The sequence below is a fragment of the Diadema antillarum genome, unplaced genomic scaffold (assembly GCF_040938485.1).
Source record: "Diadema antillarum isolate AM-2024a unplaced genomic scaffold, OU_Dant_1.0 seq00000633_RagTag, whole genome shotgun sequence".
NCBI classification, from domain to species: Eukaryota; Metazoa; Echinodermata; class Echinoidea; order Diadematoida; family Diadematidae; genus Diadema; species Diadema antillarum.
The window spans coordinates 2,040,562-2,066,831 of NW_027271550.1; the positions used below are offsets into that span (position 1 = coordinate 2,040,562).

The 26,270-nt window shown below is 39.0% G+C and overlaps 1 protein-coding gene across 1 annotated transcript in view; it reads right to left on the reverse strand.

Moving 5' to 3' along the window:
- Nucleotides 1-18,323, reverse strand: part of LOC139736225 (FACT complex subunit SPT16-like) — a 28,961-nt gene extending 10,638 nt beyond the window's left edge. The window contains exons 1-14 of the mRNA XM_071646958.1: nt 18,190-18,323; nt 14,934-15,032; nt 12,151-12,381; nt 11,501-11,593; nt 9,840-9,986; nt 8,481-8,632; nt 7,297-7,469; nt 6,265-6,355; nt 5,383-5,569; nt 4,638-4,703; nt 3,769-3,870; nt 2,645-2,760; nt 1,840-1,993; nt 1,190-1,317 (exon numbers count right to left, since the gene is read on the reverse strand). Coding sequence (XP_071503059.1) covers nt 1,190-1,317; nt 1,840-1,993; nt 2,645-2,760; nt 3,769-3,870; nt 4,638-4,703; nt 5,383-5,569; nt 6,265-6,355; nt 7,297-7,469; nt 8,481-8,632; nt 9,840-9,986; nt 11,501-11,593; nt 12,151-12,381; nt 14,934-15,032; nt 18,190-18,258 — 1,808 coding nt within the window. The 5' untranslated portion in view covers nt 18,259-18,323. The remainder of the gene's footprint in view (nt 1-1,189; nt 1,318-1,839; nt 1,994-2,644; nt 2,761-3,768; nt 3,871-4,637; nt 4,704-5,382; nt 5,570-6,264; nt 6,356-7,296; nt 7,470-8,480; nt 8,633-9,839; nt 9,987-11,500; nt 11,594-12,150; nt 12,382-14,933; nt 15,033-18,189) is intronic.
- Nucleotides 18,324-26,270: the final 7,947 nt, after the last annotated feature.

Below are 26,270 nucleotides of genomic sequence, written 5' to 3' on the forward strand. Positions count from 1 at the left end.
CAGCAATGAAAATGTTTGCATGTCTGCATTTCTAGCTGTTTTCTGGATACTTAAAAATGCTGAAGATATCATCATGATGTAACCAAATTCTGTCCATTATCAAGGTCTAACCCTGGAACATTTACTGAAACATCACTCCTTAGCTTAAAAACTTTCTTAATGAAAACACTGAAATGAGAGCAACTGATGTGATGATCATATGATGATGGTGATGAAACAGCATTTGTATGGCGCCATTTATCTGTTAGAAACATTCAAAGGCGCCCAGCTCCCAAAAAGTGTCACACATCATTCACAAAGTTGCCGGAAAAGATGAGTCTTCAGTGCAGACTTGAATGTATTGAGGCTGCAGCAATTCCGAAGCTGGACTGGCAGCGAGTTCCGCAGACGTGGTGCAACAGAAGAGAAGGCTCTATCCCCATACATCTTTAGGCGAGTATTGGGAACATGGAGTGTCAGTCCAGTACAGCGTAGCCCTGGTCGTCGCTGACGTACACTGATAAGCTCAGACACGTAGCCAGGAGACAAGTTATGGAGAGCCTTATGTGAGAAAATTCCAGCACTGAGATAGTACAAACAGGAGTGACAGTTGGACTGATACTATGTCACAGGGCCTGGTAACCAATGTATACCTAAAGCAGGGCTTATATGAACTTTTTTTTTCCTCTTGTGGCCCATTTGGGCTACTAAAATCTTTAAATTTGACATTTTGGTGGCCCTAAAAAGAATGTGGTGGCTTGAAATGAAAGGAAACATAATTGATTTTGAATCTTAGCTGCCTAATCAGGCCACCAAAGATAAACCTTTTTGGAAGATTGGTGGCCCACCATCAATGTTTAGTGGCCCCAGGCTACCACTAATGTTGAGCCCTGCCCATGGACAACATTTAGGTCATGTGACTGTGAAAGCATTTGATATACACCTAATATGTTTATCAAACACATGACATGTCTTACATTCCACTTTTCATTCTGGGAATCATTCTCTTTACACCTCTGATCAGTCATTCATGCATAACAACGGTTGTATCACACCTCCAAGAAAAACTTGGGACTGCTTCTACAGATGAAGTCAAGTAAAATCACAGCTCTGGGTTTGCTGAAAAATGCATGATTACACAACCCGTTGGTCACCCAGAAATGCCTGAAAGCACACCACACCAGTAAACCAACATGCAAGCCCAACTTACAGCTCTTTGATGAAAGTTGCCTCGGGGTTGGCGAAGACGTTACCCTCATTCCTACCCATGGCACTCCCAGGGTGGTGGAAGTTGATACGAAGGTATGTGTAGTTCCCTTCCACACTCTGACTTATGTTCTGTGCAAAAAGGGTACAAAGGAACAAGTGACTCTCAAATTCAAACAGTGACTAGCAAGCTGGGCAATCATAAAAATCAATACAGATGCGATGACAATAAACAGAGACAAAAACAAGAGGAGGGATTTAAAAAAAACATAGACGTGAATGTCATTCTCTATTAAAAAATAAGTATTCTTTGCACGTTAGTTTCCATTCATCTAATCAGGAAAAATACTCGTCCACACCTTATTTGATAGAAAATTTTTCATGGAATGGAAGATATGATATTTGCAGGTGCATGGTACCAATAATTGCAATACTTACAGGTGATTGCCAGCTGTTACAGTAAACTGTACCACTTGTGCATGGCAACTAAATTGCGCCAAACTGCTCCACAAGACATAGCCCTACCAAAAAATCAGCTCTTATCTATAAATCATTTGATTTGCTCTGCACATGATGACATTATGTCAGAAGAGATATGGTACATTATAACTCTTGAGACCAGTTTGTCAGATTACGTCCTCGCAATGACCGTACCTTGATCGCTGACATGTGAAAGGGCGTGGCCACACCAAACACCGGTAGGATGACTGACTCATACTTCTTGTCCACAAATATCCTGAGGCGTCGGATGTCCGGTTCTCTGGGCATCTGGGCGGGGTTCTTGTAGGCAACACTTGATTTTTGGACCCTACAAGCATACACAAAGTAAGGTAGACAAACCTACGTCACCACTTTGTCATAAGCATCTTTGCCGGTGAAAGATGCTTTAATCCCCTAACCATCGTGTTCACAGAAAACGGATTCAATGTAATTATTATATCACTGTCACTAGGTGGTCACTAAAGATATACTAAGAGATGTTAACTTATTTTCTTAGCCTCTTTATCAATATTAAATTGACGAATTAGTCATTTCTTCCAGCCTAAGTACTCACCCAATTAATCAGTGAATATTCCATGCAATTATGAACAGTAATTGTTATCCAACACAAAATGACTTTTCCTGTTATACAAAACACCCCTCCCCTTTGAATATCTTCCCCTTCCATGACATACACTTCCATGTTGTTGTGGCCTAAGGCCAATAGCTTACAGAGGACTGTGTAAAGAAAAGTTGTCACATGTGCATAAATTACTGTCAATGTTAAGAAATTATGTTTCATAAATTTCCAGCATCTGAACATATGAATCGCTATATCATCTACACTACGGTTTAAAGGCAAGCAATGTTGTGTATTATCAGTACAAAATATCCGGTTTTCATGTGCATGGTGCACAAGCACAAAAGCGGGGTGGGGGGGGGGGGGGGAAGAGGACAGGTAACCATGATTCTTACTCACTTAATTTCACTCTTTGTGTCCTTAGCTTTGGCTAATCTCAGCCGCGCCTCTTTGTTCATCTGCGCAGCCAACTCGTGCTGGCGCTGTTTGCGCTTCTCTTCTGACGATGTTTCATTCTGTATTGAAAACAGACATTATATAAGAGAGTCTTTGAAGGAGAGCATGCCTCACAGAGCATGCAGTTATAACTACAACTGCAATGAAAGTAGCAGATCCATGCAAACTCTGCAATGTCACATGTCAATGAGAATTACTCCAGTCTGAATGGCTTTATACCAGCCCACATGGTACCCTCACATGACACCATAACCTGAACAGGTCATGTAACATGTGTCATTTCATCATTACAGCTACATAAACTAAAACTACTTTTATTGAGACACATACAATAACATATTAAGTCAGTCAAAGATAATCCCTGGCCATCTTCACACTAGGAAGCTATGAAATACAGACCTATATAGGCATACACACCTATGTACAAAACACAAAGAGCAATCTTATTTGGAAAAAATATTACATTTCAGTATGCCTCATATCATGGTAGAGGGTTTGCACACTCCTCTAGAGTGTCATAATTGTAAGTATGGATTATGTATAGCAACGTGGCCTTCTCTACCTACTAAAGGGTCTTTAATGTCAGCATTCTCTTCCTGAGTGCCTGGTCGTTATAATTTACCCTACCACTGCCACATACCCCTTGCTTTGTCTTTCTTTGTCTTTTTTTTTTTTTTTGCATGTATGATAGTGTGCTGTTGTGTTTTGTGTATTTTTTTTTTAAATAGGGAGGGGGATTGATGAAGAACATTATGTAAAATTTTTTGTCCGAGGATATACAGTGGACTCCCGTTAATGAAGTCCTCGGGACCAGCAGTTTTCTTCCATTATATTGAAATTCCGTTATAACCGAACAAATAAACAATAAGAATACATAGTAGAGTGGATAATGCTGCAGCCTGAATTTTTACTTTGTTGTAACCGGAACTTTATTATAACCACATTCGCTGTAACAGGAGTGCATCGTACAAGCTTGGTGGGATTTAAACAATCTAAAACAAGAAAACGAGTACAAAGTCTCAAGCACTGTGCTCTACAATAGCTTCCACTGGGCCTCCACCACTCACCCTGAGCTTACTCTCCAGCACTGCCCTCCGCATCCCTTTACCCAGCAACTCCTCCTGCTCCTTCTTGTTCTGGTCATTCTCTTCCTCCTGCTCATCTTCACCCTGTGGTGGTGGTTGTCATGGATACATAAAGGAACAGGTGGTAGACAGTATTAAGATGGTTGTTGGTTGAGGTGAAAAAAATAAATGCTTTCTGTACAACTTTATCATCAATTGGCAAAAAAAAAAAAAAATCTTAGTTTTCTCCGCAGACAAGCATCCTTTTCATTATCGTCACACAGAGTATGACTACCATTCATCAAATTTAAAATGGTCATCTGTAAATGCACTTACTGACTTCTGATATAATTCTGGGCAGTACTCCTTATTGAGTTCACCTGAAATTTTGTCACAAATTTGGGTTGAGAAAATATCTGCACATGTCCAACCTTAACATATTCCAAAGGTCCATACTGATCTCAGTTAAACAAAGTTGTGTTACCACACTACATCCTTATTTTACTTCTCAGTAAGTTTAGCAAGAGCATGTGGATACATTTTAAAAGAAAAAAAACCATAAGGAACTCACAGAATTTTAACATCATCCAGCATTTTTAGCATGGATCTCATGCCTCCAGATTCTTGACTACTTTTTTAATGTGATCAAAGACATGGATATAGTTTCAGTGAGCTACATTATAAATCAACACTCACAACATCAGTGTTTGTAATAGGCCATAACAGTCAGACCAACAGCATAATATCAAAGACATTCAGTACCAGAGTACTTACAATTCAATTGATGATTTATTCTTACATGCAATTCAAAAATATGAATACACAATTGCTTGGAAATGATAAAAAGGACAGTTATCTTTGGCAATGCTTACCTTCAGGAATATACCAATGTTCTTGACTTTCTTTTTGACTGGAGTTAATAACTTTGCTGCCCCCTCCTGGTGTAAAATATAATAAAACAGCATGAAAAATTAACATTATTACAATTATTTCAATAACTACAAGTTTTCACATATAACTTTACTCTTTCAAACATCTTTGCACAAATTCAGTTAATGTGATCGTGAATGTGGCTGCCAAACAGAGATGGGTCATAACAAAGTGATTTGGAAAGCTCTCTTCAATGGCTACATGCCAAATTCATATGCTTCATCCAGCATACAATTAAGACAGACATATCTCTTTTCATTGATTTGCTTCCTTACATCAGGAAGGACTTAAGTTTTGCACTTTCAGTAAATAATACAATAATTGATATGTCACAACATTTTACAACATAGAGTTCATACCTGCAGAAGGAGATAAAACATTGTAAGGTACAGAAATGACAAACTCTACCTCGAAACAAAAAAACATAAATAGACTTAATTGATTTTGTATTGTAAGGGAACATAGATACTGGTAATAACATCTATAGAAAGTCAGATGTATGACAGATTTATCCCAACCTTAAGTCATCACAGAGGCAGATCATATCATACAATATATGAGTAGAGAACAATGACACACAAAAATGTGCAAAAATGATGCATATGTGACAACATCAGACAAGACCTCAAGCTTTCATTCCGGTTCACAGCCAGGCCAGAGAGATTATTATAGGCAAACAGGACTTACCTCATTGACGAGCACGGTGTCCCCAATAAAGAGGGCATACTTCTTGCTGGCCGAGTCCTTTCCACTGCTATTGTCCAGGTTGGAGAAGCCAATGTTGATGCTGAAGACCATACCCTTCTTAATCGTCTCTTCTGTCTTGGCATTCAGCACCATGGTACCTTCCCTGAATTCAATCCCAGTCAGGAACCTGGGATTGAAAATACAATTCATGTAGCACAGATACTCAGCAAAATTTTGAGAGAGCAATCAAATCTTTTCATGTAGTGAGGCAAAGAATTCCTAATACATACTGAAATAAGTAGGTAAATATCTGATAATCCAGATAACTACTTCAGCAACAAACAAAGAAACTGCAAAATAAATAAACAATTAAGAAACAAGTGCCATCAACATAATGTCAGTGGGGTGACAAGACCTTGTATCTGCAATTTTGGTGAAAATGACTTTTTTAAATCAATGGTCAAATAATGGGTTAAGTGATGTCCTGTCCAAATCCCAACTGTCTTACTCCAAAGATGAAGCTACCACAGCGTGTCAAAGGAAAGGATATCCCATTCGCCACAGTGCTTTGGCCGCCATGTTTTTTGGCTCTCCTGAACATTTGATATTTTGTAGATACAAGGTCTTGTCGCCCCAGTGACGATAAATAACTATAGATGAATGGATAAAGAAATATAAATGAATTACAAAAATAATAAAATAACCATAAATTAATTGAATACACAAGGCGTACAAGAACACTTTAAGTAATCTCAGGCCAATAACAATGTGTAAAGAGGATTGAAGTTAAGAAATACAGAATAATAATGAGATGAACCAACTTCAGTAGAAGATCAAGAAAGCAATGTAGAGATAAATTTTGTAAGAGCTTGAAGAACTCACCCAACATTCTTTGTGAGGTTTCCAACGAGTTCTGGTTTCTTCTGCTTAACCAAATTGACTGCTGCCTGGAACACGTCACAGGCTTTGGCACCTACAGGAGCAGAAAATAAGAACAAATCAAAAATATTCAAAAAGTATTAACACTCTTCAGAGCAATCTCTAAAGCTCCTTGACACAACATAAGCAGGTGGCAATGCATGTGTTGGATTGTGACAATCAGAACTTTACAGCAACTGCTTCCTAATATTGTATAGCAAAGAGGAATAAGCTTCCTTTTCAAAATCTTTCAATTGATATGCACCACCTAAATTCATCATCGTCCAGGAATTCAAAGGTCATATTTCTAGTCTTGGATGTCCAGAGTATAACACAGTAGCGACAAGTCGCCCATCATGGTGCAGTGAATTCTTTTGTTTTGTAGTCTGTGTGCAATACCCTATGATGGTTGGGAAATTAGTGCTTCCACCATTTAACCCAAATTGACATGCTGAATGGTAAAGTTCACAATTATTAGTCACTTACCTCCCTTTCATTCACATAATGTCATCTGTAAGGCTAATGAAATATTCACAATCTCAATACTAGCACACACCTATCAAAATGAGTGAGTACAGATTAATCCTTTCCATTGGCAGCAGCAATTTGTTGGTAACTTCAATAAAGCATATGTAAACTCAATAATACACAACTTTCAAATGATACACTTAAAATTTATAGAACTACAAATTCTTATTCAATGACGACAAGAGTCAGCCACCTGTGCTTGACTGCTAAACAAAGCATCTCTGAATACATGCCTGTCAAGAAATAAAGTTCAGAACTTAACCAAGAGTAAACCCTCTCAAGGATACCCCCTTAAAATCTCATCAACAATTGTGTGCACACAGGTTGCTGATAGCAATTACATAGTTACCCCAGACCACAGAACCAAGCTAGCACAAGCCCCGCCTTCCATTCATTCCCGTCCCAGAGGGCCCCCCCCCCCCAACACACACACACACACACACACACACAAACTGGTGGTCCCCGTACCTGGCTTCAGCCCCTGCAAGATCGCCTCCTCCACCTCGAGGAGGAGCTGGTACACCTGCTGCTGCTGCTCGGTGGGGTCCACCAGGATGGTGCGCACGATGTTGGAGCAATACGACTTGTACCTCACACCCATGCAGCAAGTGATGGCCCCAAAGTGCATCTTGTGTTCGTCACTGAAAGGACAATGTGAAAAGATGACATATAGCAATTGAGCCACTGCTAGGAATGTCCAATGCGTAAAGGAATACTCGATGGAAAACACATAGGCAATGTAGAAACATTTATGCATTCACATTTGAAATAAAGACGAGTTGAATAAAACAAAACAGTGAATGGGCAAAATTATGATATACTGTTCAAACGTTTCCATTTGGCAAGAAGAAAGCATGCAGCAAAGAGCTTGTTAGATAATGTTAAAAAAAAGGAAGAAATGGTAGTGAAGTGTGGATAGCAATTACAATGCTTTCTCATGTACTTCTCACAGGTAGCATAAGCTTGTCTGTCATCCCTTATGTATTTTCATTTTCTCTGCAGCTTGATAATGTAAGGAATCTATTGAATTCCCAGATGGAACTGGAATGAAGTAACCCTTCAGCAGTATGGTCCCTGACTGTGATGACAAGTCAGCATATATGGTATCATCCGAGTTCTGTCCACTTTGTAGGGAGGTGTTGCTGCTGAGTGGTTAAGACAAGTGCAGACAAGACCACAGGTTTCCATGCATGCATGAGGTTCAAGTCCAAGCCTGGCAGTAGTGCCCTTTCTTTGGAGATTTAAACCTGTCATTTCCATGTGCAGGAGAGCTACACTCTACGCACGTATACGAACCCATTTCACTTCTCATGCAAAGAGTAGGGAGATATCCCGATGGAAAGTGGTAAAAGCACACCAGATATTGGCTGACATACTTAGGTGGTGAGACCTACAGGTCACCATCATCACGTTGACTTTTCGCTGCCTTGGCAGACTACGAGATATACTGCTACAGTGGACTCCCATTATAAAGAAGTCCTCGGGACCAGCAGTTTTCTTTCGTTATATCAGAATTTCGTTTTAACCGAAAGAATAAACAATAAAAACACAGAGTGGGTAATGTTGCAACCTGAATTTTTTGTAACCGGAATTTCGTTGTAACCGTGTTCGTTATAACGGGAGTGCACTGTTTGAAGAATTGATGTACTCACCTGACCACACTGAACTTGAGGTTGTAGTTGCCCCCACTCTGAATGATGGGAGGGTAGCACATCTCCACCTGAGAGGGGTCTACTCCACCCAGGTACTTCTTCTCTTCCAGGGCCTGCTCCAGGCTCTCTGCCAGTTTGTTATGTCGCACCTTCTGCTCATTGCATGGGAGACAAATACACGACAGGACAGCCATTAAAGGACAAGTTCAACTACTTAGACATGTGGATTGAGTGAATGCAGCAATATTAGTAAAACACATCAGTGTTAAAGGAAAATTGGAAATCCATTCAAACGTTACGAATTTTTAAAGTTTCTGCTCAGTCGCTGCTGGACAAGAAGACTAGTAAAGCTTGTGACGTCACATGTGTAAAAGGATATAAAGAAAATATGAAGAAAATTCAACATATTTTCACTTTTCTCGCATAATGAAAGAATACTTGACTTGCCTCTTTCAAAAGGCAGGGGGAATAATATCACCCTTAATATATGTCAGTGACTAGTTGAGGAAATGTGTACTTTTTCACAAAATAAAATGTTGTGGAATTCTCTTCATATTTTCTTTATATCGTTCTATGCATGTGACATGGACTCAATCCACATGTCTATGAAGGTGGACTTTTTCTTTAAGCCCAACTTCAGAAAGAACACAATGAATCACCTTCATTTGCAAACACACCTAAATGCTGTTGGCTCCCACCATAACAGTACTGTTTGGCAATGATTCAGACTTACAAATAACCCACATTGAAGTGAAGCGGGAGATGGAAAGTCGTTGGATAATCTGTTTCAGTGAGGGCAATAGCGAATGTCGTAAAATACCATCCAGCTGGGGAAAAAATGGACTGATATTTCATCAAATCAGGGCAGCCATTAAATTTTGAGGAACTTGGGTCAGAGTGAAAATAAAACTGAACTGAATTAAAGGGTGTGTACCGCTCTGGTTGAGGTGAGGATTTAGCTTTTAACGTTTTGCGAGATATTCAGAAACCACTCTATGAGATGTCAAAGAGCATGCAATTCTAAGGGGTATCAAAAGTTGATTTGATGAAAATCGGTTTTGAAATGGCCGAGATATCCAAAAACAAGGTGAAACAAAGAGATCCTAATAAAAGGCGCGGCCTGTCGCCTTTTATTGTTATCACATTTTTGGATATCTCAGGCATTTGAAAACCAATTTTCATCAAATAAACGTTGAATCCTTTTTAAAGTTACATGCTCTTTCATATTTCATAAGAGGTTTCTCATTATCTCACTTAGGAATGTTCAAAACATGAATCCCCACCTCAACCAGTACTGTACAGTCCCTTTAAGTCCGCCCCTCCCCCATCCCCTGCCCCATTCCCTTTCCTGCGACTTGCCTTGTCAGCATCGACAATCTCCATGATGTCCTCCTTCAGCTTCTTGGTGAAGACGTCGCAGGTCACCTGACACGCCTTCTTGATCATGTTGATCTCCTTCTCCTCCTTCACAGCCATCATCTTGGCAAAGTCTGAGCTGATGTCCACCTGATTTAACAAGCATGTGAGGTGAAATGCTTTCTCAGTGCTTTTATGACATCATCATATCATTATGTCAGTGAGACAAAGAATAGTTAAATCTACTCAACATCCAGCTGCAGGTTTTTTTTTTTTGCTTTTGTATTTTATTCCACTATGTAAGGAAATGTGTTAATTGCCCTCTATTAGATTCACACTTTTCATCAAACACAATTACAGGTATGTATTGTGGAATCTCTGAGCATCAACTCCTTGGGACCAGGAAAATCACTCTGTTTTATCAGAATTTTGTTACATCAGTGCCCTTTTTTGTAACAGTATAAAATCATGTACTGGTATATTTCTCCAGATTTTACTATGAAATGCATTTTCATCATTTCTGTATGAAGTGTAGAGTTCGAAATGATGAATACATTAATGGGCAATTCCGCAGTTAGATGGACATGACATGGATAAACGAAATGTGCCTCTTTATCTTACTCCTAGGTATCAACTGATGCCATGAATGTTCACCAATCATTCAGGTCTTTCAAATTCAGTAGATTTTATTTTTCGTATTTGTTGATTTGGCGAGATCTGGAACCATCATTTAAAATGTACATGTGGAACTGGGGACACTGGAATTCACTTAAATGCAAATTACAGTGGGTTCCTTTGAAAATTTTTCCTCAAAGTTTTGCTAAAGGGTAGAAGATGAATACACTTAAATACTCCAGAAGTCATGTGACATTTTGTCAATTACAAAAGGGTGATATGACCTGCGGAATTACTCCGGACAAATGTAACGTTACTAACCATGCTTTTGGGGGTCTAGCTAATAAATTATTGGTCGAACTGCTAAAAATATTTGCGTGAACATTTGTCATGATGCAATAATTGAAATTAATGCAACACTTTGTTTGAAGTAACTTGAATTTTTGCACACTTTTTGTTACAAGACATTGATTTTTTGGTCATGTCCTTTTTTCGTAACGTTACTAACCAGCCCTTTTAGTTGCCATAGCAATTCTAATATTTATTGGATTGTATTCATTCTTTTTTATATCATAAACCTGGGAAGGATGAACATATTTTTATCATGAGTTTGACTTGAAATGAATAAATGGTGATTTAGTAGCAAAAATAAATATCTAAATTTGTTTGAATGTAACGTTGCTAACCGTGGAATTGCCCTAATTAAAATAAAAAAACAAAAACACTGCTAGAAGATACAATCATTAAAAAAGGATACTAAATGAAATGAAGAGCAGGAACATTTTACTTTGTCATTACAGAAGACAGCTCTGTCCACAAACAAACAAAAACAATTGTTCAAATGATACAAATGCTTTAGTACATACCAACAACAGCATCTTTCACAAACCACCACCAACACCACCAAAAGAACCAACGGACAACCAAATAGAACAAAAGAAAACAAAATCAAAAACAAAACACTGGACTGATAAATTCACAATGAAATCTGCTCAAGCCCAGCCTTGGCAATTTGCTTGTAGACGCCATGTTGTGACCAGAATCCTCACCGGTTTCAGTCCTCCAGAAGAGAGAGCTGATCTCCATGCCTCCATAAAGTCACCGGGAAACTTGTCCTTCTGGAATGTACCAATAGTGCTGCCCTGTGAGACCAGGTAAAAAAAAAGAGAGACTGGTAAATACACATCCAGGCATCTGCACATGCCAATTAACTTTGGTGTATCCTCAGAGTGCTAACTCCGACAATTTACTTGCCTTTCAAATGGGTAAACTCTGTATTGTTCAACAACAATGTTTTCCCCTTATAATTTCATTTTCCCATCTGTAATTTCAATTGATGCATTGCTTCTGCTAGCCTTACTCACACATGAATATCAATACTAAATCCATCCTCCTCGATGTCCATCCATTCGCTACAAGATGCTAATATTCCTGAAGACTCTGTACAGAACTAAGCCCAGATGTCTAGAGGTTGAGTATTAACATTAATCCAATCTTTCTAGCCAACATCGTTACTCCAAAAAATTCTAAATGAAGTTGAAAAAACCTGGCTTCCTCTAGGATCGCCATCACGACATCTACATGTAAATGAGTGAACTACCTTTACCATGGTAACTATTTTTCTTTTGCTTAATTTACTTTCCTTTAAAATCCCAGTCTAGCTATGTCTATACATTGCCCAGCATGACCTCTGCCTGACCTCTCTACTGCCCTTGATGGCAGCCACAAGCTTGTCGAAGTTGGCCTTGTTGGAGTCACCCTTCTCCCGGACGAGAAGCGTGATGGCAGGCACGCCGTTCTGGTTCTCCTTCTCCTGATTGGATGAGACCTGGCGCAGGAACTCCACTTTCTTCTTGCTGGCCAGGAAGTAGATGTGTTCTTGGCACAGTACCATGACGGTGTCGGTGAGCTCATAGCCAAACAGCCATGTCTGTTTGAGCGATAGAATAAAGACATCATAATTCAAAATTGAAAAAGCATTTCCTTGACTCTCTTCCTCCAAATTTCGTTTTCTTTTCCCACAAAATTCTTGTATGTCTTTTTTTTTTTGGGGGGGGGGGGGGGGGCCTTAGGATGAGAGTGTCAAAGAAAAAATCAAGCAGCTACATAAAATTTCATTCACAAGCATTATGAAACTAGAAATGTCGCCATGGCGACTGACGCCTCCGCCATAATGCACGATTCTCCCAATAGGCGTATAGTACAATGTCTTCACAATGTGTGATCCATGACAGTTTCACATAACTGGCAAAATGTTGAAATGACAGATTTGTCAGAAATGTCTTGAACTGGGTTTGCTATAATTTTCTAAGAGTGCAGGTACACATATTTGGGGAATTTTGGGGAAGTTTATGTATTGAGTAATTTCCAAGGTATGAAGAAAGAGTGTGATGACGGTACAAAATAGATTTTGTTGTTGTGGGGGGGGGGGGGGGGGGTATTGAAACCTGGCCTTTGACCCGTAACATTTGACCTTTGACCTTCTGGCTGGAAATTCCCCGGAGAATCTCCATTAGGTAATGCATACAGTATTAAGTTTTGAAACTAATAATGCAAGCATTGCATATACTAGTGTATGAGGGAAATAGTTGACCTTGACCTTTGACCCCTGACTATTGACCCATGACCCCTAAATTCCCTAGATAATCCCTGCCAGACAGTACATGCGTATGTACATTGAACCATTTGCGAGAAAAGTGATATTGCAACATTTTCACCTAACCTTTGACCTTTTGACCTTTGACCTTAGGACATGAAACTCTCTGGAGAATCTTTACGCAGTAGTACATGTCCACACCAAGATTCAAGAAAATACCTTCGGGCATTGCATTGATAAGGGGGAAATTGTAACATTTGTAGCATTTGACCTCGACCCTTTGACCTTTGACCTCTTGCCAATGTCACTAAAATCTACTCAACTAATTGTCCCATCATACATCATCCTTGGACCAAGTTTGGTGAAAGCTGCTTCATCCAGTTTTGAGTTATCACGTAAACAGATACATTTTAGGATTTGACCTTGATCTTTGACCTTTGACCTCTGTCCGATTTCATTGAAAAACTCATCAAGTAAGTGTCCCATCATACATCATCCTCCAACAAAGTTTGGTGAAATTTGCTCCATCCAGTCTTGAGTTATCGCGTAATCGGATACAATTTCATGATTTGACCTTGACCTTTAGCCGACTTCACCCAAAATCTGATTAAATAATTGCCCCATCATACTTCATACTTGGACCAAGTTTGGTAAAATTCCAGTAAATATTACTCAAGTTATTGCGTAAACGAAAGCGGACGTACGTACAGACGGACAACCTGAAAACATAATGCCTCCGGCACCACTTCGTGGTGGAGGCATAAAAACATTATATCAAAGAATTTAGAACTGCGAATGGACATTCCATTTTATAATCTCACAATATATTTATATAAACTCATGTGTTCTCTTCTCTTTCTGCATGATTGACTGAATCCACATACAGTGGAAACTCGATATAACAAGATGGTCGGGACCGAGTCGTTTTCCTCGTTATAGCCGATATCTCGTTATATCAGTAGGCATAAAAGAAAGCATAACATAAAGACATTAATTTGCACATGTGGGACTACCATCATCTTTCAATTAATACTGATAACTTGGTAATGTGTGTGGGGGCATAACTCACCTTTATGGGTAAATGTTTTTCGCCAATGAAATCCAATATCAAGAATGTGTTTCTTATTAATTGCAGATGTTTGAATTTGTAAATTTATATAGCTTGCGATTGTGTCACGATCATCTGTGGATTGGAATGTGGTTATGGCAAGCGTGTGTTGTGTGTGGAAAGCTTGAATATGGTCTGCACAATGCTGTGTGTGTATGTGACACATTCTGTATTCATGTACATTATGACTGCGTGTGTGAAGATGGGGAGTTCCCTACGTAGAAAAGTAGAAAGCCACTCACAGCATCAGATTGTCTTACACCTACTAAACGTCATGATGATGTCCTGCATACGCCCGTCCCACCACATTTTCTGCATGTATCAGTGCACACCAGTGCGCACACACACACACAGACACGTACAACATGCGGTGCTAGCTGGAGTGCACTGAAGAAATACACTGTATGTGTGTACAAGACACAGTTTTTGGCGCATCGGTCGAGCGAGCTTTACAATCTCGGAACATGATAGCACAGGCGAAGTAAAGCTTTATCCGAAGACATTTTGCTTTACCTCGCTATAACAGGTTTGATTGGCTATGTTTTTCTTTGTTTGGACATCACGAAATTTATCTCGTTATAGCAGTTATTTCGTTATAGCCGATCTCGCTATAAGAGTAGCATTTTACATATATTTGTGTGGAAGGAGGACCGGGAAAGTTTCCTCGTAATAACCGATATCTCGTTATAGCAGTGTTCGTTATACCGAGTTTCCCCTGTACCAGTATGTTTGGTGTATTAAAATTCCACTCTGAATATAGTGAAATATGGACACCCACCTGAAGAGCGGTAGACTTGGCATAAACAACATCCTCATCAACTCCCACAGCTGTCACTATGGCATCAGTCGACTTCAGCTTGCTGTTCTCTGCTGGAGACTGCAAAGCAGAAAATTCATACATAACAAGAATTCACCTTACACCATATCTTATTAAGAAAATAACAAAGAGCTTTTGATATAAAGTATATATAAAGTATCGCGGATACTTCAAAAATTCATAACTTTGGAACGGATTGTCAGATTTCCCCTAAAAGTTATGAATTTTTGAAGTTTCTGCTCAGTCATGGCTGGATGAGAAGACTACTATAGCTTGTGATGTCACATGTGTACAACAATATAAAGAAAGAATAAAGAAAATTCAACATATTTTCACTTTTCTTGCATAACAAAAGAATGCTTGACTTCTCTCTTTCAGAAGGCAGGGAGAATAATATTACCCTCACGATACATCAGGAGCAAGTCAAAGAAATGGGCACTTTATTCAAAAAGTAAAGTTTTGTGAAATTCTCTTTTTATTTTCATTATATTGTTGTACGCATGTGACATCATGCACTGTAGTAGTCTTCTCATTCAGCAGTGACTGCACGGATACTTCAAAAATTCATAACTTTGGAACGGATTTTCAGATTTCCCCTAAACTTTCACTGTGTTCTACTAATATTGTTGCATTCACTCAATCCATGAGGGTGGACTTGTCCTTTAGTTAAAAATACAATATGCTATGTTTACTGTAATATATGCAGGACATGAATAATCATGGGTTCAATGAGATATTACTCCAGGTATAGAATGTGAGCCCACTTCATGGACAAAAAGAAGTCTTGGAGGCTCTACATACTTCTCCTTTCCTATTTGTTTTGTACTTCATGACTTCTACATTTAGGTTGCATACAGTATGAAAGTCACAGCTTTGTATACAAGTGGCAAACTTTGCAAGTCAGCCAGTGCAGTGTCAACTTTTTACAAACAAAGTCTAGCTATAAGAGCAGTGGCGATCCAGGCGGGGGGCGTATGCCCCCTTTATTTTTTGATGAAACAAATAAATAAAAAGAAAAATTTGAAGGAGGCATGTGCCCCCCCCCCCCCTTTAATTTTGCAAAGGCGCCCTTCCTTCACAGAATTCCTGGATCCACCCCTGTAAGAGGATAAAAATTAAAGGAAACCCACATTCAATGCCCTTTTCTTCCTTTAATCTAACACGACCCCCCCCCCCCCCAGAAAAAAAAAAGAGAAAAGAAAATGAGATGCTAATGGCCTCACATAAACATTTTTGTTATAGTCTTGTAATTTTATAACAAGTCACAGTCATTAATCTTTGCTTTGTACTTCAGATTTCATTCAAACCTGCTTCACATGACAAGAAAAGTATTCCTTGCTAGTTGCTACACACCACAATACATTGGAACATTGCTGCAAACTTGTTGCAACTCCAATTTGAAGCTTTAGTTTAATGTCAGGTGGTGAAAAGAAAAAAAAAATACAATCGGGAATACTGGAGGAACGTGATGATAGCAAAGTCAAAGATTTGAGTGGAGTTGTGATCACGATGATCATTCATACTTGCGTTGACCATACCGGGAAGTGGTAAGGTAGGCCTACTGAATGGCTTTTGCGACATGGGTACACAAATTGTAGGCCTCTAGACGGTCTGGTTTACTACTGTCTAGAAAGACCTAGTCTAGTTCTAACTAGGCCAAAAGGGTCTATTACCGTCATTAGAAGAATCTGGACCAGAATTTAGGAATTGAAATGCATAGTCTATCAAGCAATTTTGTAGGCTCGAGACCTGGCTCTGTCTCAGTGTAGGTCCCTAAGAAATTCTAAATCCTTCTATGTAAGGTGTAGGTCTAGCAGTTCAGTTCGGGAAACCCACTCACAAGGGGGGCCCCTCCTTATAAGTAACCCGTCCCCCTTATAAGTAACCCCGTCCCCCTTATAAGTAACCCCCGGGGCACCCCTTATAAGGAGTCTCCACGCTTTTTTGCAATGCAACGCGAAAATGAAAGGACTGCGGCAATTCGCTTGATTATGTCCATAAAGCTTCACAAGTTTCCTAGTTACTCACGAAATTTGAGCAAAATCGGTTTGAGGCATCATATCTAAAATCATGGATTTAAATGCGATGTCAAACTACCCGTGCGAATGCTGAAATGCGAGCGATTACTGGCGTGAGTGTCGCCAGGCGCGGCGGCGCGGCAATGCTTGAGTGCAGACGTGGCGACTGAGTACATGCTCAGTCGCCACGTCTGCACTCAAGCATTGCCGCGCCGCCGCGCCTGGCGACACTCACGCCAGTAATCGCTCGCATTTCAGCATTCGCATGGGTCGTTTGACATCGCATTTAAATCCATGATTTTAGATATGATGCCTCTAACCGATTTTGCTCAAATTTCGTGAGTAACTAGGAAACTTGTGAAGCTTTATGGACATAATCAGGCGAATTGCCGCAGTCCTTTCATTTTCGCGTTGCATTGCAAAAAAGCGTGGAGACTCCTTATAAGGGGTGCCCCGGGGGTTACTTATAAGGGGGACGGGGTTACTTACAAGGGGGACGGGTTACTTATAAGGAGGGGCCCCCCTTGTGAGTGGGTTTCCCGAACTGAGTTTGACAAAAGTTCGACATCATAAGTTTAGGATCTATAGACCCTATTTTGTTTAGTACTATTGACTCATCTTCTTCTTGTTGTTGTCGGTAGTCTGCTTCCATTAACCTTAAGATTCTTGCAGATGCCGGGGTAGGGTGCATGTGCCAATGATAGATTGTTCTAATTAATTTTTATACTAATAAAGTAATATTGTCTACAAATGTAGGTCTAGATCTAGAAATGTTTTGGACCATAAATTGAAATATTCAGTGCCTCAGTCATAGTTTATAATTAATACACTGAGACAATACAAATGCATGGTAACCTAGTACAGTAGTAGGACCTAGCTAGTGGTGTGTACTACAGTGTACAGTCGTGCAGCTCTCGTCTACGGTCTGGGTCTAGCCACAAAAAATGCACTCATGTTTTCGGTAGTGGAATTGAAAATTCTTCTCTAACAACCAGTCTCAAAAGCCTATTAGGACACTGAACTTGCTAAGACAGACGCATAAAACTGGTAGTCACAAGACAGCAAATCAATGAGAAAACATGTTGTACATGTATATAATGACATGACTATGCCCCCTTTCTATATGGTGAGGACTTTTGAATAAGTAAAACTGATGCGGCTCATTCTGAGTGATAGGGAAACAACATGATGTAGCTTACCTCCCACTCATCGTAAATCCTCTTCATACGCCGATAAAACGCATCTTTATCCACTGCTATGTTCGCCATTATGAGGAGAACTCTGTAGCAGCTAGGAAAACACGGAATTACGTGTCTTTGCCAATACAGTCGTGATAATTTTGCTCACAGGTCACACTTCACAACTTGAGAACGAGTAAAAATGGCCTTCCCTCATCACGTTGTATACTGACGTACTGTGTATCCGGACGCTCATACTGTGCATGCATATAGTTACGGGCCTGTGTAAATGCATGTACAATCTACCATGAGAGTCCGAGTCTCATGAACCATTTTGGCGCGCCTGAATATATCCTCTGAACATGGTGGTTCAAAATCGTGGAATCCTATGGTATCTTCAAATAGACTTAATACTTGATAACGCGACACAGCATCGTTGCGTGCAGCCAAAAGCTTTATAGCTCCTTTGAAGTTAATTGCCAATTTTGACACACGGAAAACAAAAATGGACGACAAAACATCACAGAAAATAAAAAAAGAAATGAGAAGTTTGATTTCCGATGCCACGTATCGTATCAAAGATCACATTTATAAACAACACAGTTTGTGCTCAGGCCTCTGTGGGCCAAATAGCCCACCGCTCTTTTTCTTCTTTTATGATGAATTCAACTTTTCTTAGCTATTGTATAGGTTATGTTTGTTTCATGTCTATTATTACAAACCACCAGTAAAATAATTCATTTATGTATCTACACTATAATACCAGATTTGTCGAGGGCCCTTAATACAAGCAATGTCCGCCACTATCTTTATCGGGGGGGGGGGGGGGGGGGGGGGGCGAAAGGGCAAGTGCCAATTAAAGGTTTTAAAGGGATCGTACAGTTCTGGTTGAGACCTAATTTCAGGTTTGTAACAGTTTTAGGGGAGATAATGAGAAATCTCATATCAAATATGAAAGAGCATGTAATTCTTTGAGGAATTCAATGTTTATTTGATAAAAATTGGTTTTGAAATGGCTGAGATATCCAAAAAGAGCGATTCTCATAAAGTGTGGGACCCACACTTTGTGATGACGACCGCTTTGTTTTACTTTGTTTTGGGATGTTTCAGTTATTCCGAACCCGATTTTTATCAAATAAACTTTGAACTCCTCTTAAAATGGTATGCTCTGTACTATATTATAAGTGTTTTCTTGGTATCTCACAAAAAATTTAAAAGCCCAATTCTCATCTCCACAAATACTGTACTATCCCTTTAACATATTATTATCATAATTTTAGGAAACCGGATCCCTCTCGCTCGGTTTTTTGCTAACAAGCAAAAAAATAAAATAAAAAGTCTTCAGCGCATCTTTCACATTCCACTTCCGCGGGTTTTTCAGCTGACAGGCAAAAAACCAAACCAAACCAAAACAAAAACAAAACACTTCACACTTCAAGGATTCATTTTTTCTATAGTGCCACTTCCGCGGTAAAAACAAAAAACAAAAACGGAGGGGGGGGGGGGGCCAAAGTAGTGACATCCTATATACATATTCCTATGTTCACTCTAAAAACATCCGGGTCAGAGCTGACCCGGAAAAGGGTCCGTAAAATGGGGTCACACTCCGTTCCAGGTCAAAAATGACTTGGAATTTGGTCATGAACACCCGGAATGGGGTCACCCTGATCCAATTCATGACTCTGAATTGGGTCATATCTGACCCCATCCCTTGTCATTTCTGACCCGGAACGGAGTGTGGCTCCAACAGACCTGGGTCAGACTGACGCAGATGTTTTTAGAGTGTTCATTGCATGGTGCAACTGAAAAAGTTGCAGGGGGTCTCGAGCCTCCCCCCACCCCGTTCCGCCAGCCCTATGAATATCCCACACCACCTCCATGGACTATGACAGTTAACTGTTTAGTGATAGAGGCGATTTAGCTTTTCACACGAATATTAAATTTTCTTACATTTTTGATGGAAAAATTCCAAATATTTCACCAAAAGTACACACACCAATTGATTAATTTCAGGTCTGAAAATACAAAATTTCATGTTTAGTCTAGTTCGAGGGGGAGGGACACCCCATCCCCCAACCCCCCCCCCCCTTTAAAGTCGCTCCGCTCCCTCGCATCATAGATCTTGAGTTTTGTCGTCTTTCCCATCATGAAAACTAGTCGACGCCCGCGTACTTGATAAACATGGAGGCCGAGTTCCCATTTTCTGAATTACAGTCATATAACTAGGGAACCTATATCAGAGTTTAGAAAAATGCTGTTTGGAATTTTCGAATTTAATAGTTCCGTGGAGGTCATTTAACAGCCATTTCCATGTGCTGAAATATAGGGTAATTTGAAATGTCGGCGCCGTGTGACAATGGGTGTACCTATGTATAGACAACAATTTAGAAGACTAGTGATACTTCACCACAAGGAGTAAGCCTAATTTGTAAATTGTATACCAGTCCTTAACATTTTATTCTATTGTAAGTTAGATGTATTGAGTGGCCCATATCAATTCCTACAAGCTTGTCTTTTACGTGGGTCCCTCTTTTCCATTAACGCAATTATTTTGAATAATTAGTTTCGTAATACATTATGCATTTTTTAATGTACTAGTAATACGTTGTACGTTTGGTGTTTTTTTTTTCAATTCAATTCAATTCATTTTATTTTCATACTTCTCATTTATGAACATTACAACAGAAACCAGACAAGTTCTTTTACCTTGTGAACAATGTGCAGAAAACAAACAATACATGGTGATAACACAGTAATTACATGTAATGATAACTGGTCAAAATCGAAATCGAAATCTTTGAATCTGTATCGACAACAAACATGTGTTATAGGAAATAAGATTTCATTTGCATTGAATAAAGTTATTATCAATTAAGCGTCTTTATAACATTAGGTTATAACAGCTAGCAATATAGGCCTATACGTGCTATACATAGTTCAATATTTTATTATCGCTCGCTCGGAGATAAATTTGACTGGTTTTCTCTGGACGAACAGAGTGTAATATAGGAATTAATTAGCCCTTGTTGATTAAGGTATGGACCTGATAAATGGACTGTTCAAGGCAGTCTTTCTTTGATGTAATTATCGTCGCCGACACATGATTATGTGCATCTTAATGACTACATTCATGTGTCTGGACAATAACGATTTTGTGATCATTATATCGTCACTAACAGAAGAATCGTTTCCCTCATTTCAGTCTTGTTTCCCTGAAATGTCTTTGAATAAATACAGACGTTGAGGAGCAGCAAATGTTGAGAACATGACAATTTTTGTGTCAAAAGATGGGTAATTGCTGATTTGCACATTTTTGCACACGCATTGACCTTGCCTTAATGGCAAGATAACCTGTTCTCTATAACCATTACCGTCCCTTTTTGCTCTGAAATAAGCTGCGAAAAGTGAAATATTGCGATCACATAATAAAAATGACAATCATTCAAAAATGTTAGCTTTCTTTTAAAAACTGCCTGCTTCTCCCAAGCGAAATTGTTTGAGGCATGATTTCCTAACATATACACCAACTGCACATTCACTTTACTTGATTTTTGTGAATTATTTTCTTCCGCGCATATAGTTATTTCTCGAATCTCCGTTTTCTTCTTTCATTTCATTTCATTTATTTATTTCCATATCCAAATTATACAAAATTATTGCTACGTATAGGATTAACATTTACAAGAAGGTGGGAGTGTCATAAAGTAAATACAAACAATAGTATAACAAAAGTATAATAATACACACCTGCAACTTCAAGCACGGGTCATAATATGAACCCACGTAATATACAAATAATTTGATCTTCATGAAATCACTTTAAGTTGAAATAACACTAGTTTAGTAACGAATATGGAGGGAACTTACACGAGAAGCAAAACTTGTACAATTAGCAAGTTCCCCGAGTAAAAAAAGGAAAAACAAAGTCTGTGCATATCAACGTCGTCAGTGCGTATCCATATCCAAATAAACGAGTGGGCATTCCGATTCAGAAGAGATAAGAGGAAGAGGTACAAGTAAAGCAATGGGACCAGATGACACACACACACACATACAAACAAACACACACTGACACAGAAACATCCATACAAACCCGAGCAAATAAACAACACAAGCTAACACAGGACAAAGGGTCCATGAGACGAGGAAGCCGACGTGCATTCAGCATGTCAGTTTAGCTTGTCTAATAAAATAAGATCCGCATAATACAATGAGAAATGTAGACAATTACTGACTTGAAAGCAAGGTTGTCTGTTGTATCATGCTTTTGTACGTATTTATAGGTGCATGAATCAAAATACGATTCGATGAATGTCCTTAGGTCCATGATTAAGGTGAATTTTTCTATAAATACATTATTGGAGGCTTTGGACACGTTTTCGTTCAGATTCAGGCTGAGTGCAGACCTATTCCTTTTAGTTCAGCTTCCTTGATACAGAAAACACCTGCAATAAGCCAGTTCGCAGTTCCATGAATCTGAGCATGTGCAGATATTTATTAAAGGGCATGCAGACATCACTTGAAATGGATTTGCAACTGTGTATTCAAAACCTCACATTATTGTGGCTTCATGACAACTGTGAGGTGTAAACGAACCCGGTGCAGCTTGATATTTGCAGATGAATGTGCATTCTCTTCAGCAACATTCATGCAGCACTGACTGCACTTCCTGCATGGCTGTTTTCAACTGCTCTTCTTGAAGACCGCCCATGTTTTGCAAAGTCTGTGGTTGGAGAGGTCTGAGCCTATCCCCGTATATATAGTAGTCTTATAGTGTCAACAGTGAACTGGCTTTCGGCGTGACTTCGCGCCCCCAACTTACAGGACTGAAGCAGACATTGGAGCTTTCGTGAATTATATGTTTATGAAGAATTACATGTAGGTACTATAACATCCAGAACTTGATTATATACGGATACCAAATAGGCTAATAGAAAACAAACACCTTTTGAACTGCGCTGATGCGGAACAGTAAAACCGCGCAGTCCCTGCAATCCGCCACCCTGCGAACATTATCGGCGGTAACTTCAGTCACTGCTCCAAATTACTTGTTTCGCGCGCTGCGCCATTCATACATCTCTCTTTCGGAGATGTACTTAGTGGTGTCAAAACAACACAGGTGTACTAGGTGTACTATGTAACCATCCCGCTACCAGACCAGCAGGGAGTTGCTTTCCCCAAGTCACCCCAACCCACCCTACATCCAGGTTTACCAAAATGTTACTCTTATAAATTATGTAAATATATTACAGTAAATGATATTTGGAAAAGATCAAGAGAAAGGGATAGAGATGAGAGAAGGACCGGGAGTGCGAGGACTCTAACAGTGCTATCAACTCTCATTCAAAGACAAAAGCATTGTGTAACTTTGATCATTTTGTTTTCATCCTTTTATTATACGAGAGGGCATTAACACAGCACTGGCAGATTGTCCATTAATCATTGCACATTTTGCCTGTGCATCTTGACAGAGAAAAACAAATGCACAAAGGCATATCCATTCCAATTGAAGTGACTGCTAATAACAATGTTACCCCATAAAATAGGCTATAAAGGAGTATATGAAATTTGCTCTTCTTTAATATCTAATCATATTGGTTGTGATTACAGTCAGATTTGAAAAATCTGAAAATGAAAAAGCGCTCACTTTCTTTTTGTACTGAATGCTGAGGTCTTCCCAGCATTCAATCATGTTTAGTGCTCTAACTATATAATTCATAAAGTATGAGTAAGTTAAGTATATCATTCCTGCCGAGAAAGTTACACTGATAAGAAAGGATCACACACCTTTTTGTTTGTTTTTTGTTTTGTTTTTGTTTTTGCATTGGCATTGGCATATCAGATCTAGAATTACATAGAATTCAACCCTGTCGTGAAATGGCCTTGAGAAATCATTTTCATTTGATTATTATTCTGCTATGCATGGCTGGGGCCATGGAACGTTTTTTCGGAGGGGCGGCAGAGGTTCAGGTCAATGGTATTCCAACCCCCCACCCCCACCCCCCACCACCCCCCCCCCCCCCCTGAAAGAATCGAAGATGAAACCTTCGGAAAGTCGTGGGTTTTGTGATTGTTCTTCCCGATTTTTCGAGCACCTCTAACTAAAGATTTTTGTAAAATTAAATCTCAAGACGTTGTCGGCAACAAGAGAAATGTGTGATTTTTCTTGCTTTGATTTTTAAAGTAAAAAGAAATGCTTTTAACTCTACCTAGTAATATGGAATGGTGGAGAAGTTTTCAACAATTTTTGTATGCGAATGGGTATCAAGTGACAATGATTGAATGAATTCTTGCAACTTCCTATATAATACGAGTATAATTACATGGCATACTATTTCGGTTGTACAGTTTGTATCTAGTTTCAGTCAATTTCTCTCTCCTCTTTGCACCTCTCTTCTCCATGCATGTTCAGTTCCGCCCCTTCTCTCTCTCCATCTCTCTTCATTATTTTCTGCTCCTCCTAAACCTTGAAATTCTGCTAAAACATAGCAGCAATGCTCGTACGTTGTTGACCAGTTCGTCGAGTTTATTGACACATTATTTTGTAAAGGTCGACCTCTTTCTATATACTATAAATCATTATCACACACTTTGACTGACTACACTGATCATAACGTGGACCTACTGTAGGTTCATGATCATAAGAATCATCCTGAAACAGCTGCACATTTTCATGAGAGGCATTCCATACTCAGGTTGTAACCCATATAGTATTCAACTAACAAGAATTATGTAGTCCACGTGCGTATATGTAATCTATACAAGTACACCGGTATAGTGGCAGCTTATGCGACCAGAAATATATAGATAACTGTTACTTTTACGCAAAATCTATATCACCAATCTTAATTTGAACACGTTGAAATATTCCACATAAATTACAAAATCCATGAATGTTTGTATGTATAGATACAGTAAAGTAAAGAAGAAGCGAAGAGAGAAAGAGGTATCCAACATAATACACACAATACACATGTCGAATAAACAGTGTGCGTGGATGAAATTTCTCAGTAACTTCGTCCACTCGATACAATAGTCATGGGGAAGTTATAAAGGACAAACAGTACTGACATAGAAGATACTTTCCGTTCATAGCTTCTTAGACTTCCATAATTATGTATACACCCCTCACACAACGGAATACTGTTGTTTATATCCATCGTAACATAATCTGTACAATGCTGAATATGAAAGTCAGTCGTTCCGCTTGTACTCTTACTTCTAGAAAAAAAAATATAGAGAGATCCAATAAGTTTATTTGTTTGTTTGATAAAGAAAATTGTTTTACAGGTTCACAATGTGCAGTGAAGTGTGACATTGTTTCTAAGCTCGAATGGTTGATGCATTGTCTGATATGACATAAACATATTTTTTTGAAATACTCTACATTTTTCTCAGTTGTCTGGGGAAAAATATTGTTCTTCTTCTTCAAACGTTACATAAATCATTTACCAAAATAAGGAATATCATACAGATCTGCCATCCGAGTTGCTACAATGATATTGAGGGACAATCTTGTGTCAATGGATTCGGTTTGCTATAAGATATCATGCAGACATACACTGTCTTCACAACGAAGTTCGTTTCTGGGATGGCATCCAGAAAGCTTACTCATAGATGAGCATATGGCCCGACATAGCAACAAGTAATGTCTGCAAACTAATTCAAACCATTAAAATGCACTGAGTAAAGGTACAAGTGAATGTCCGAGCTTGTAACTATAATTATATCAAACTCAGAGGAAAAACATATATTGCATTACTATACATCAGCATAATATTCTACAACCCTATCATCTACAATGTTGGAGAAATAACGTCTACAATTGAATAACTCTCTTATGTTCAACAGACATCATTGACACCTTTTTAGTACAGCTGCTTGTGATTAAGACAAGATTCAAGGGAAACTCCCATTCATGTTTAAGTTCAGCCGGAATACGAGAGGAAAATCTCATAAACATCATAGTGAGTTTCCCAGGGTTCGACGAATATTATTGATACCGGTCACTCTCATCCATTACAACTTTTAATGACACATTGTTTTTTTCTCCCACAACAATCCTTAAAATACGAACAATACGTTAAATAGATGAAAACGTA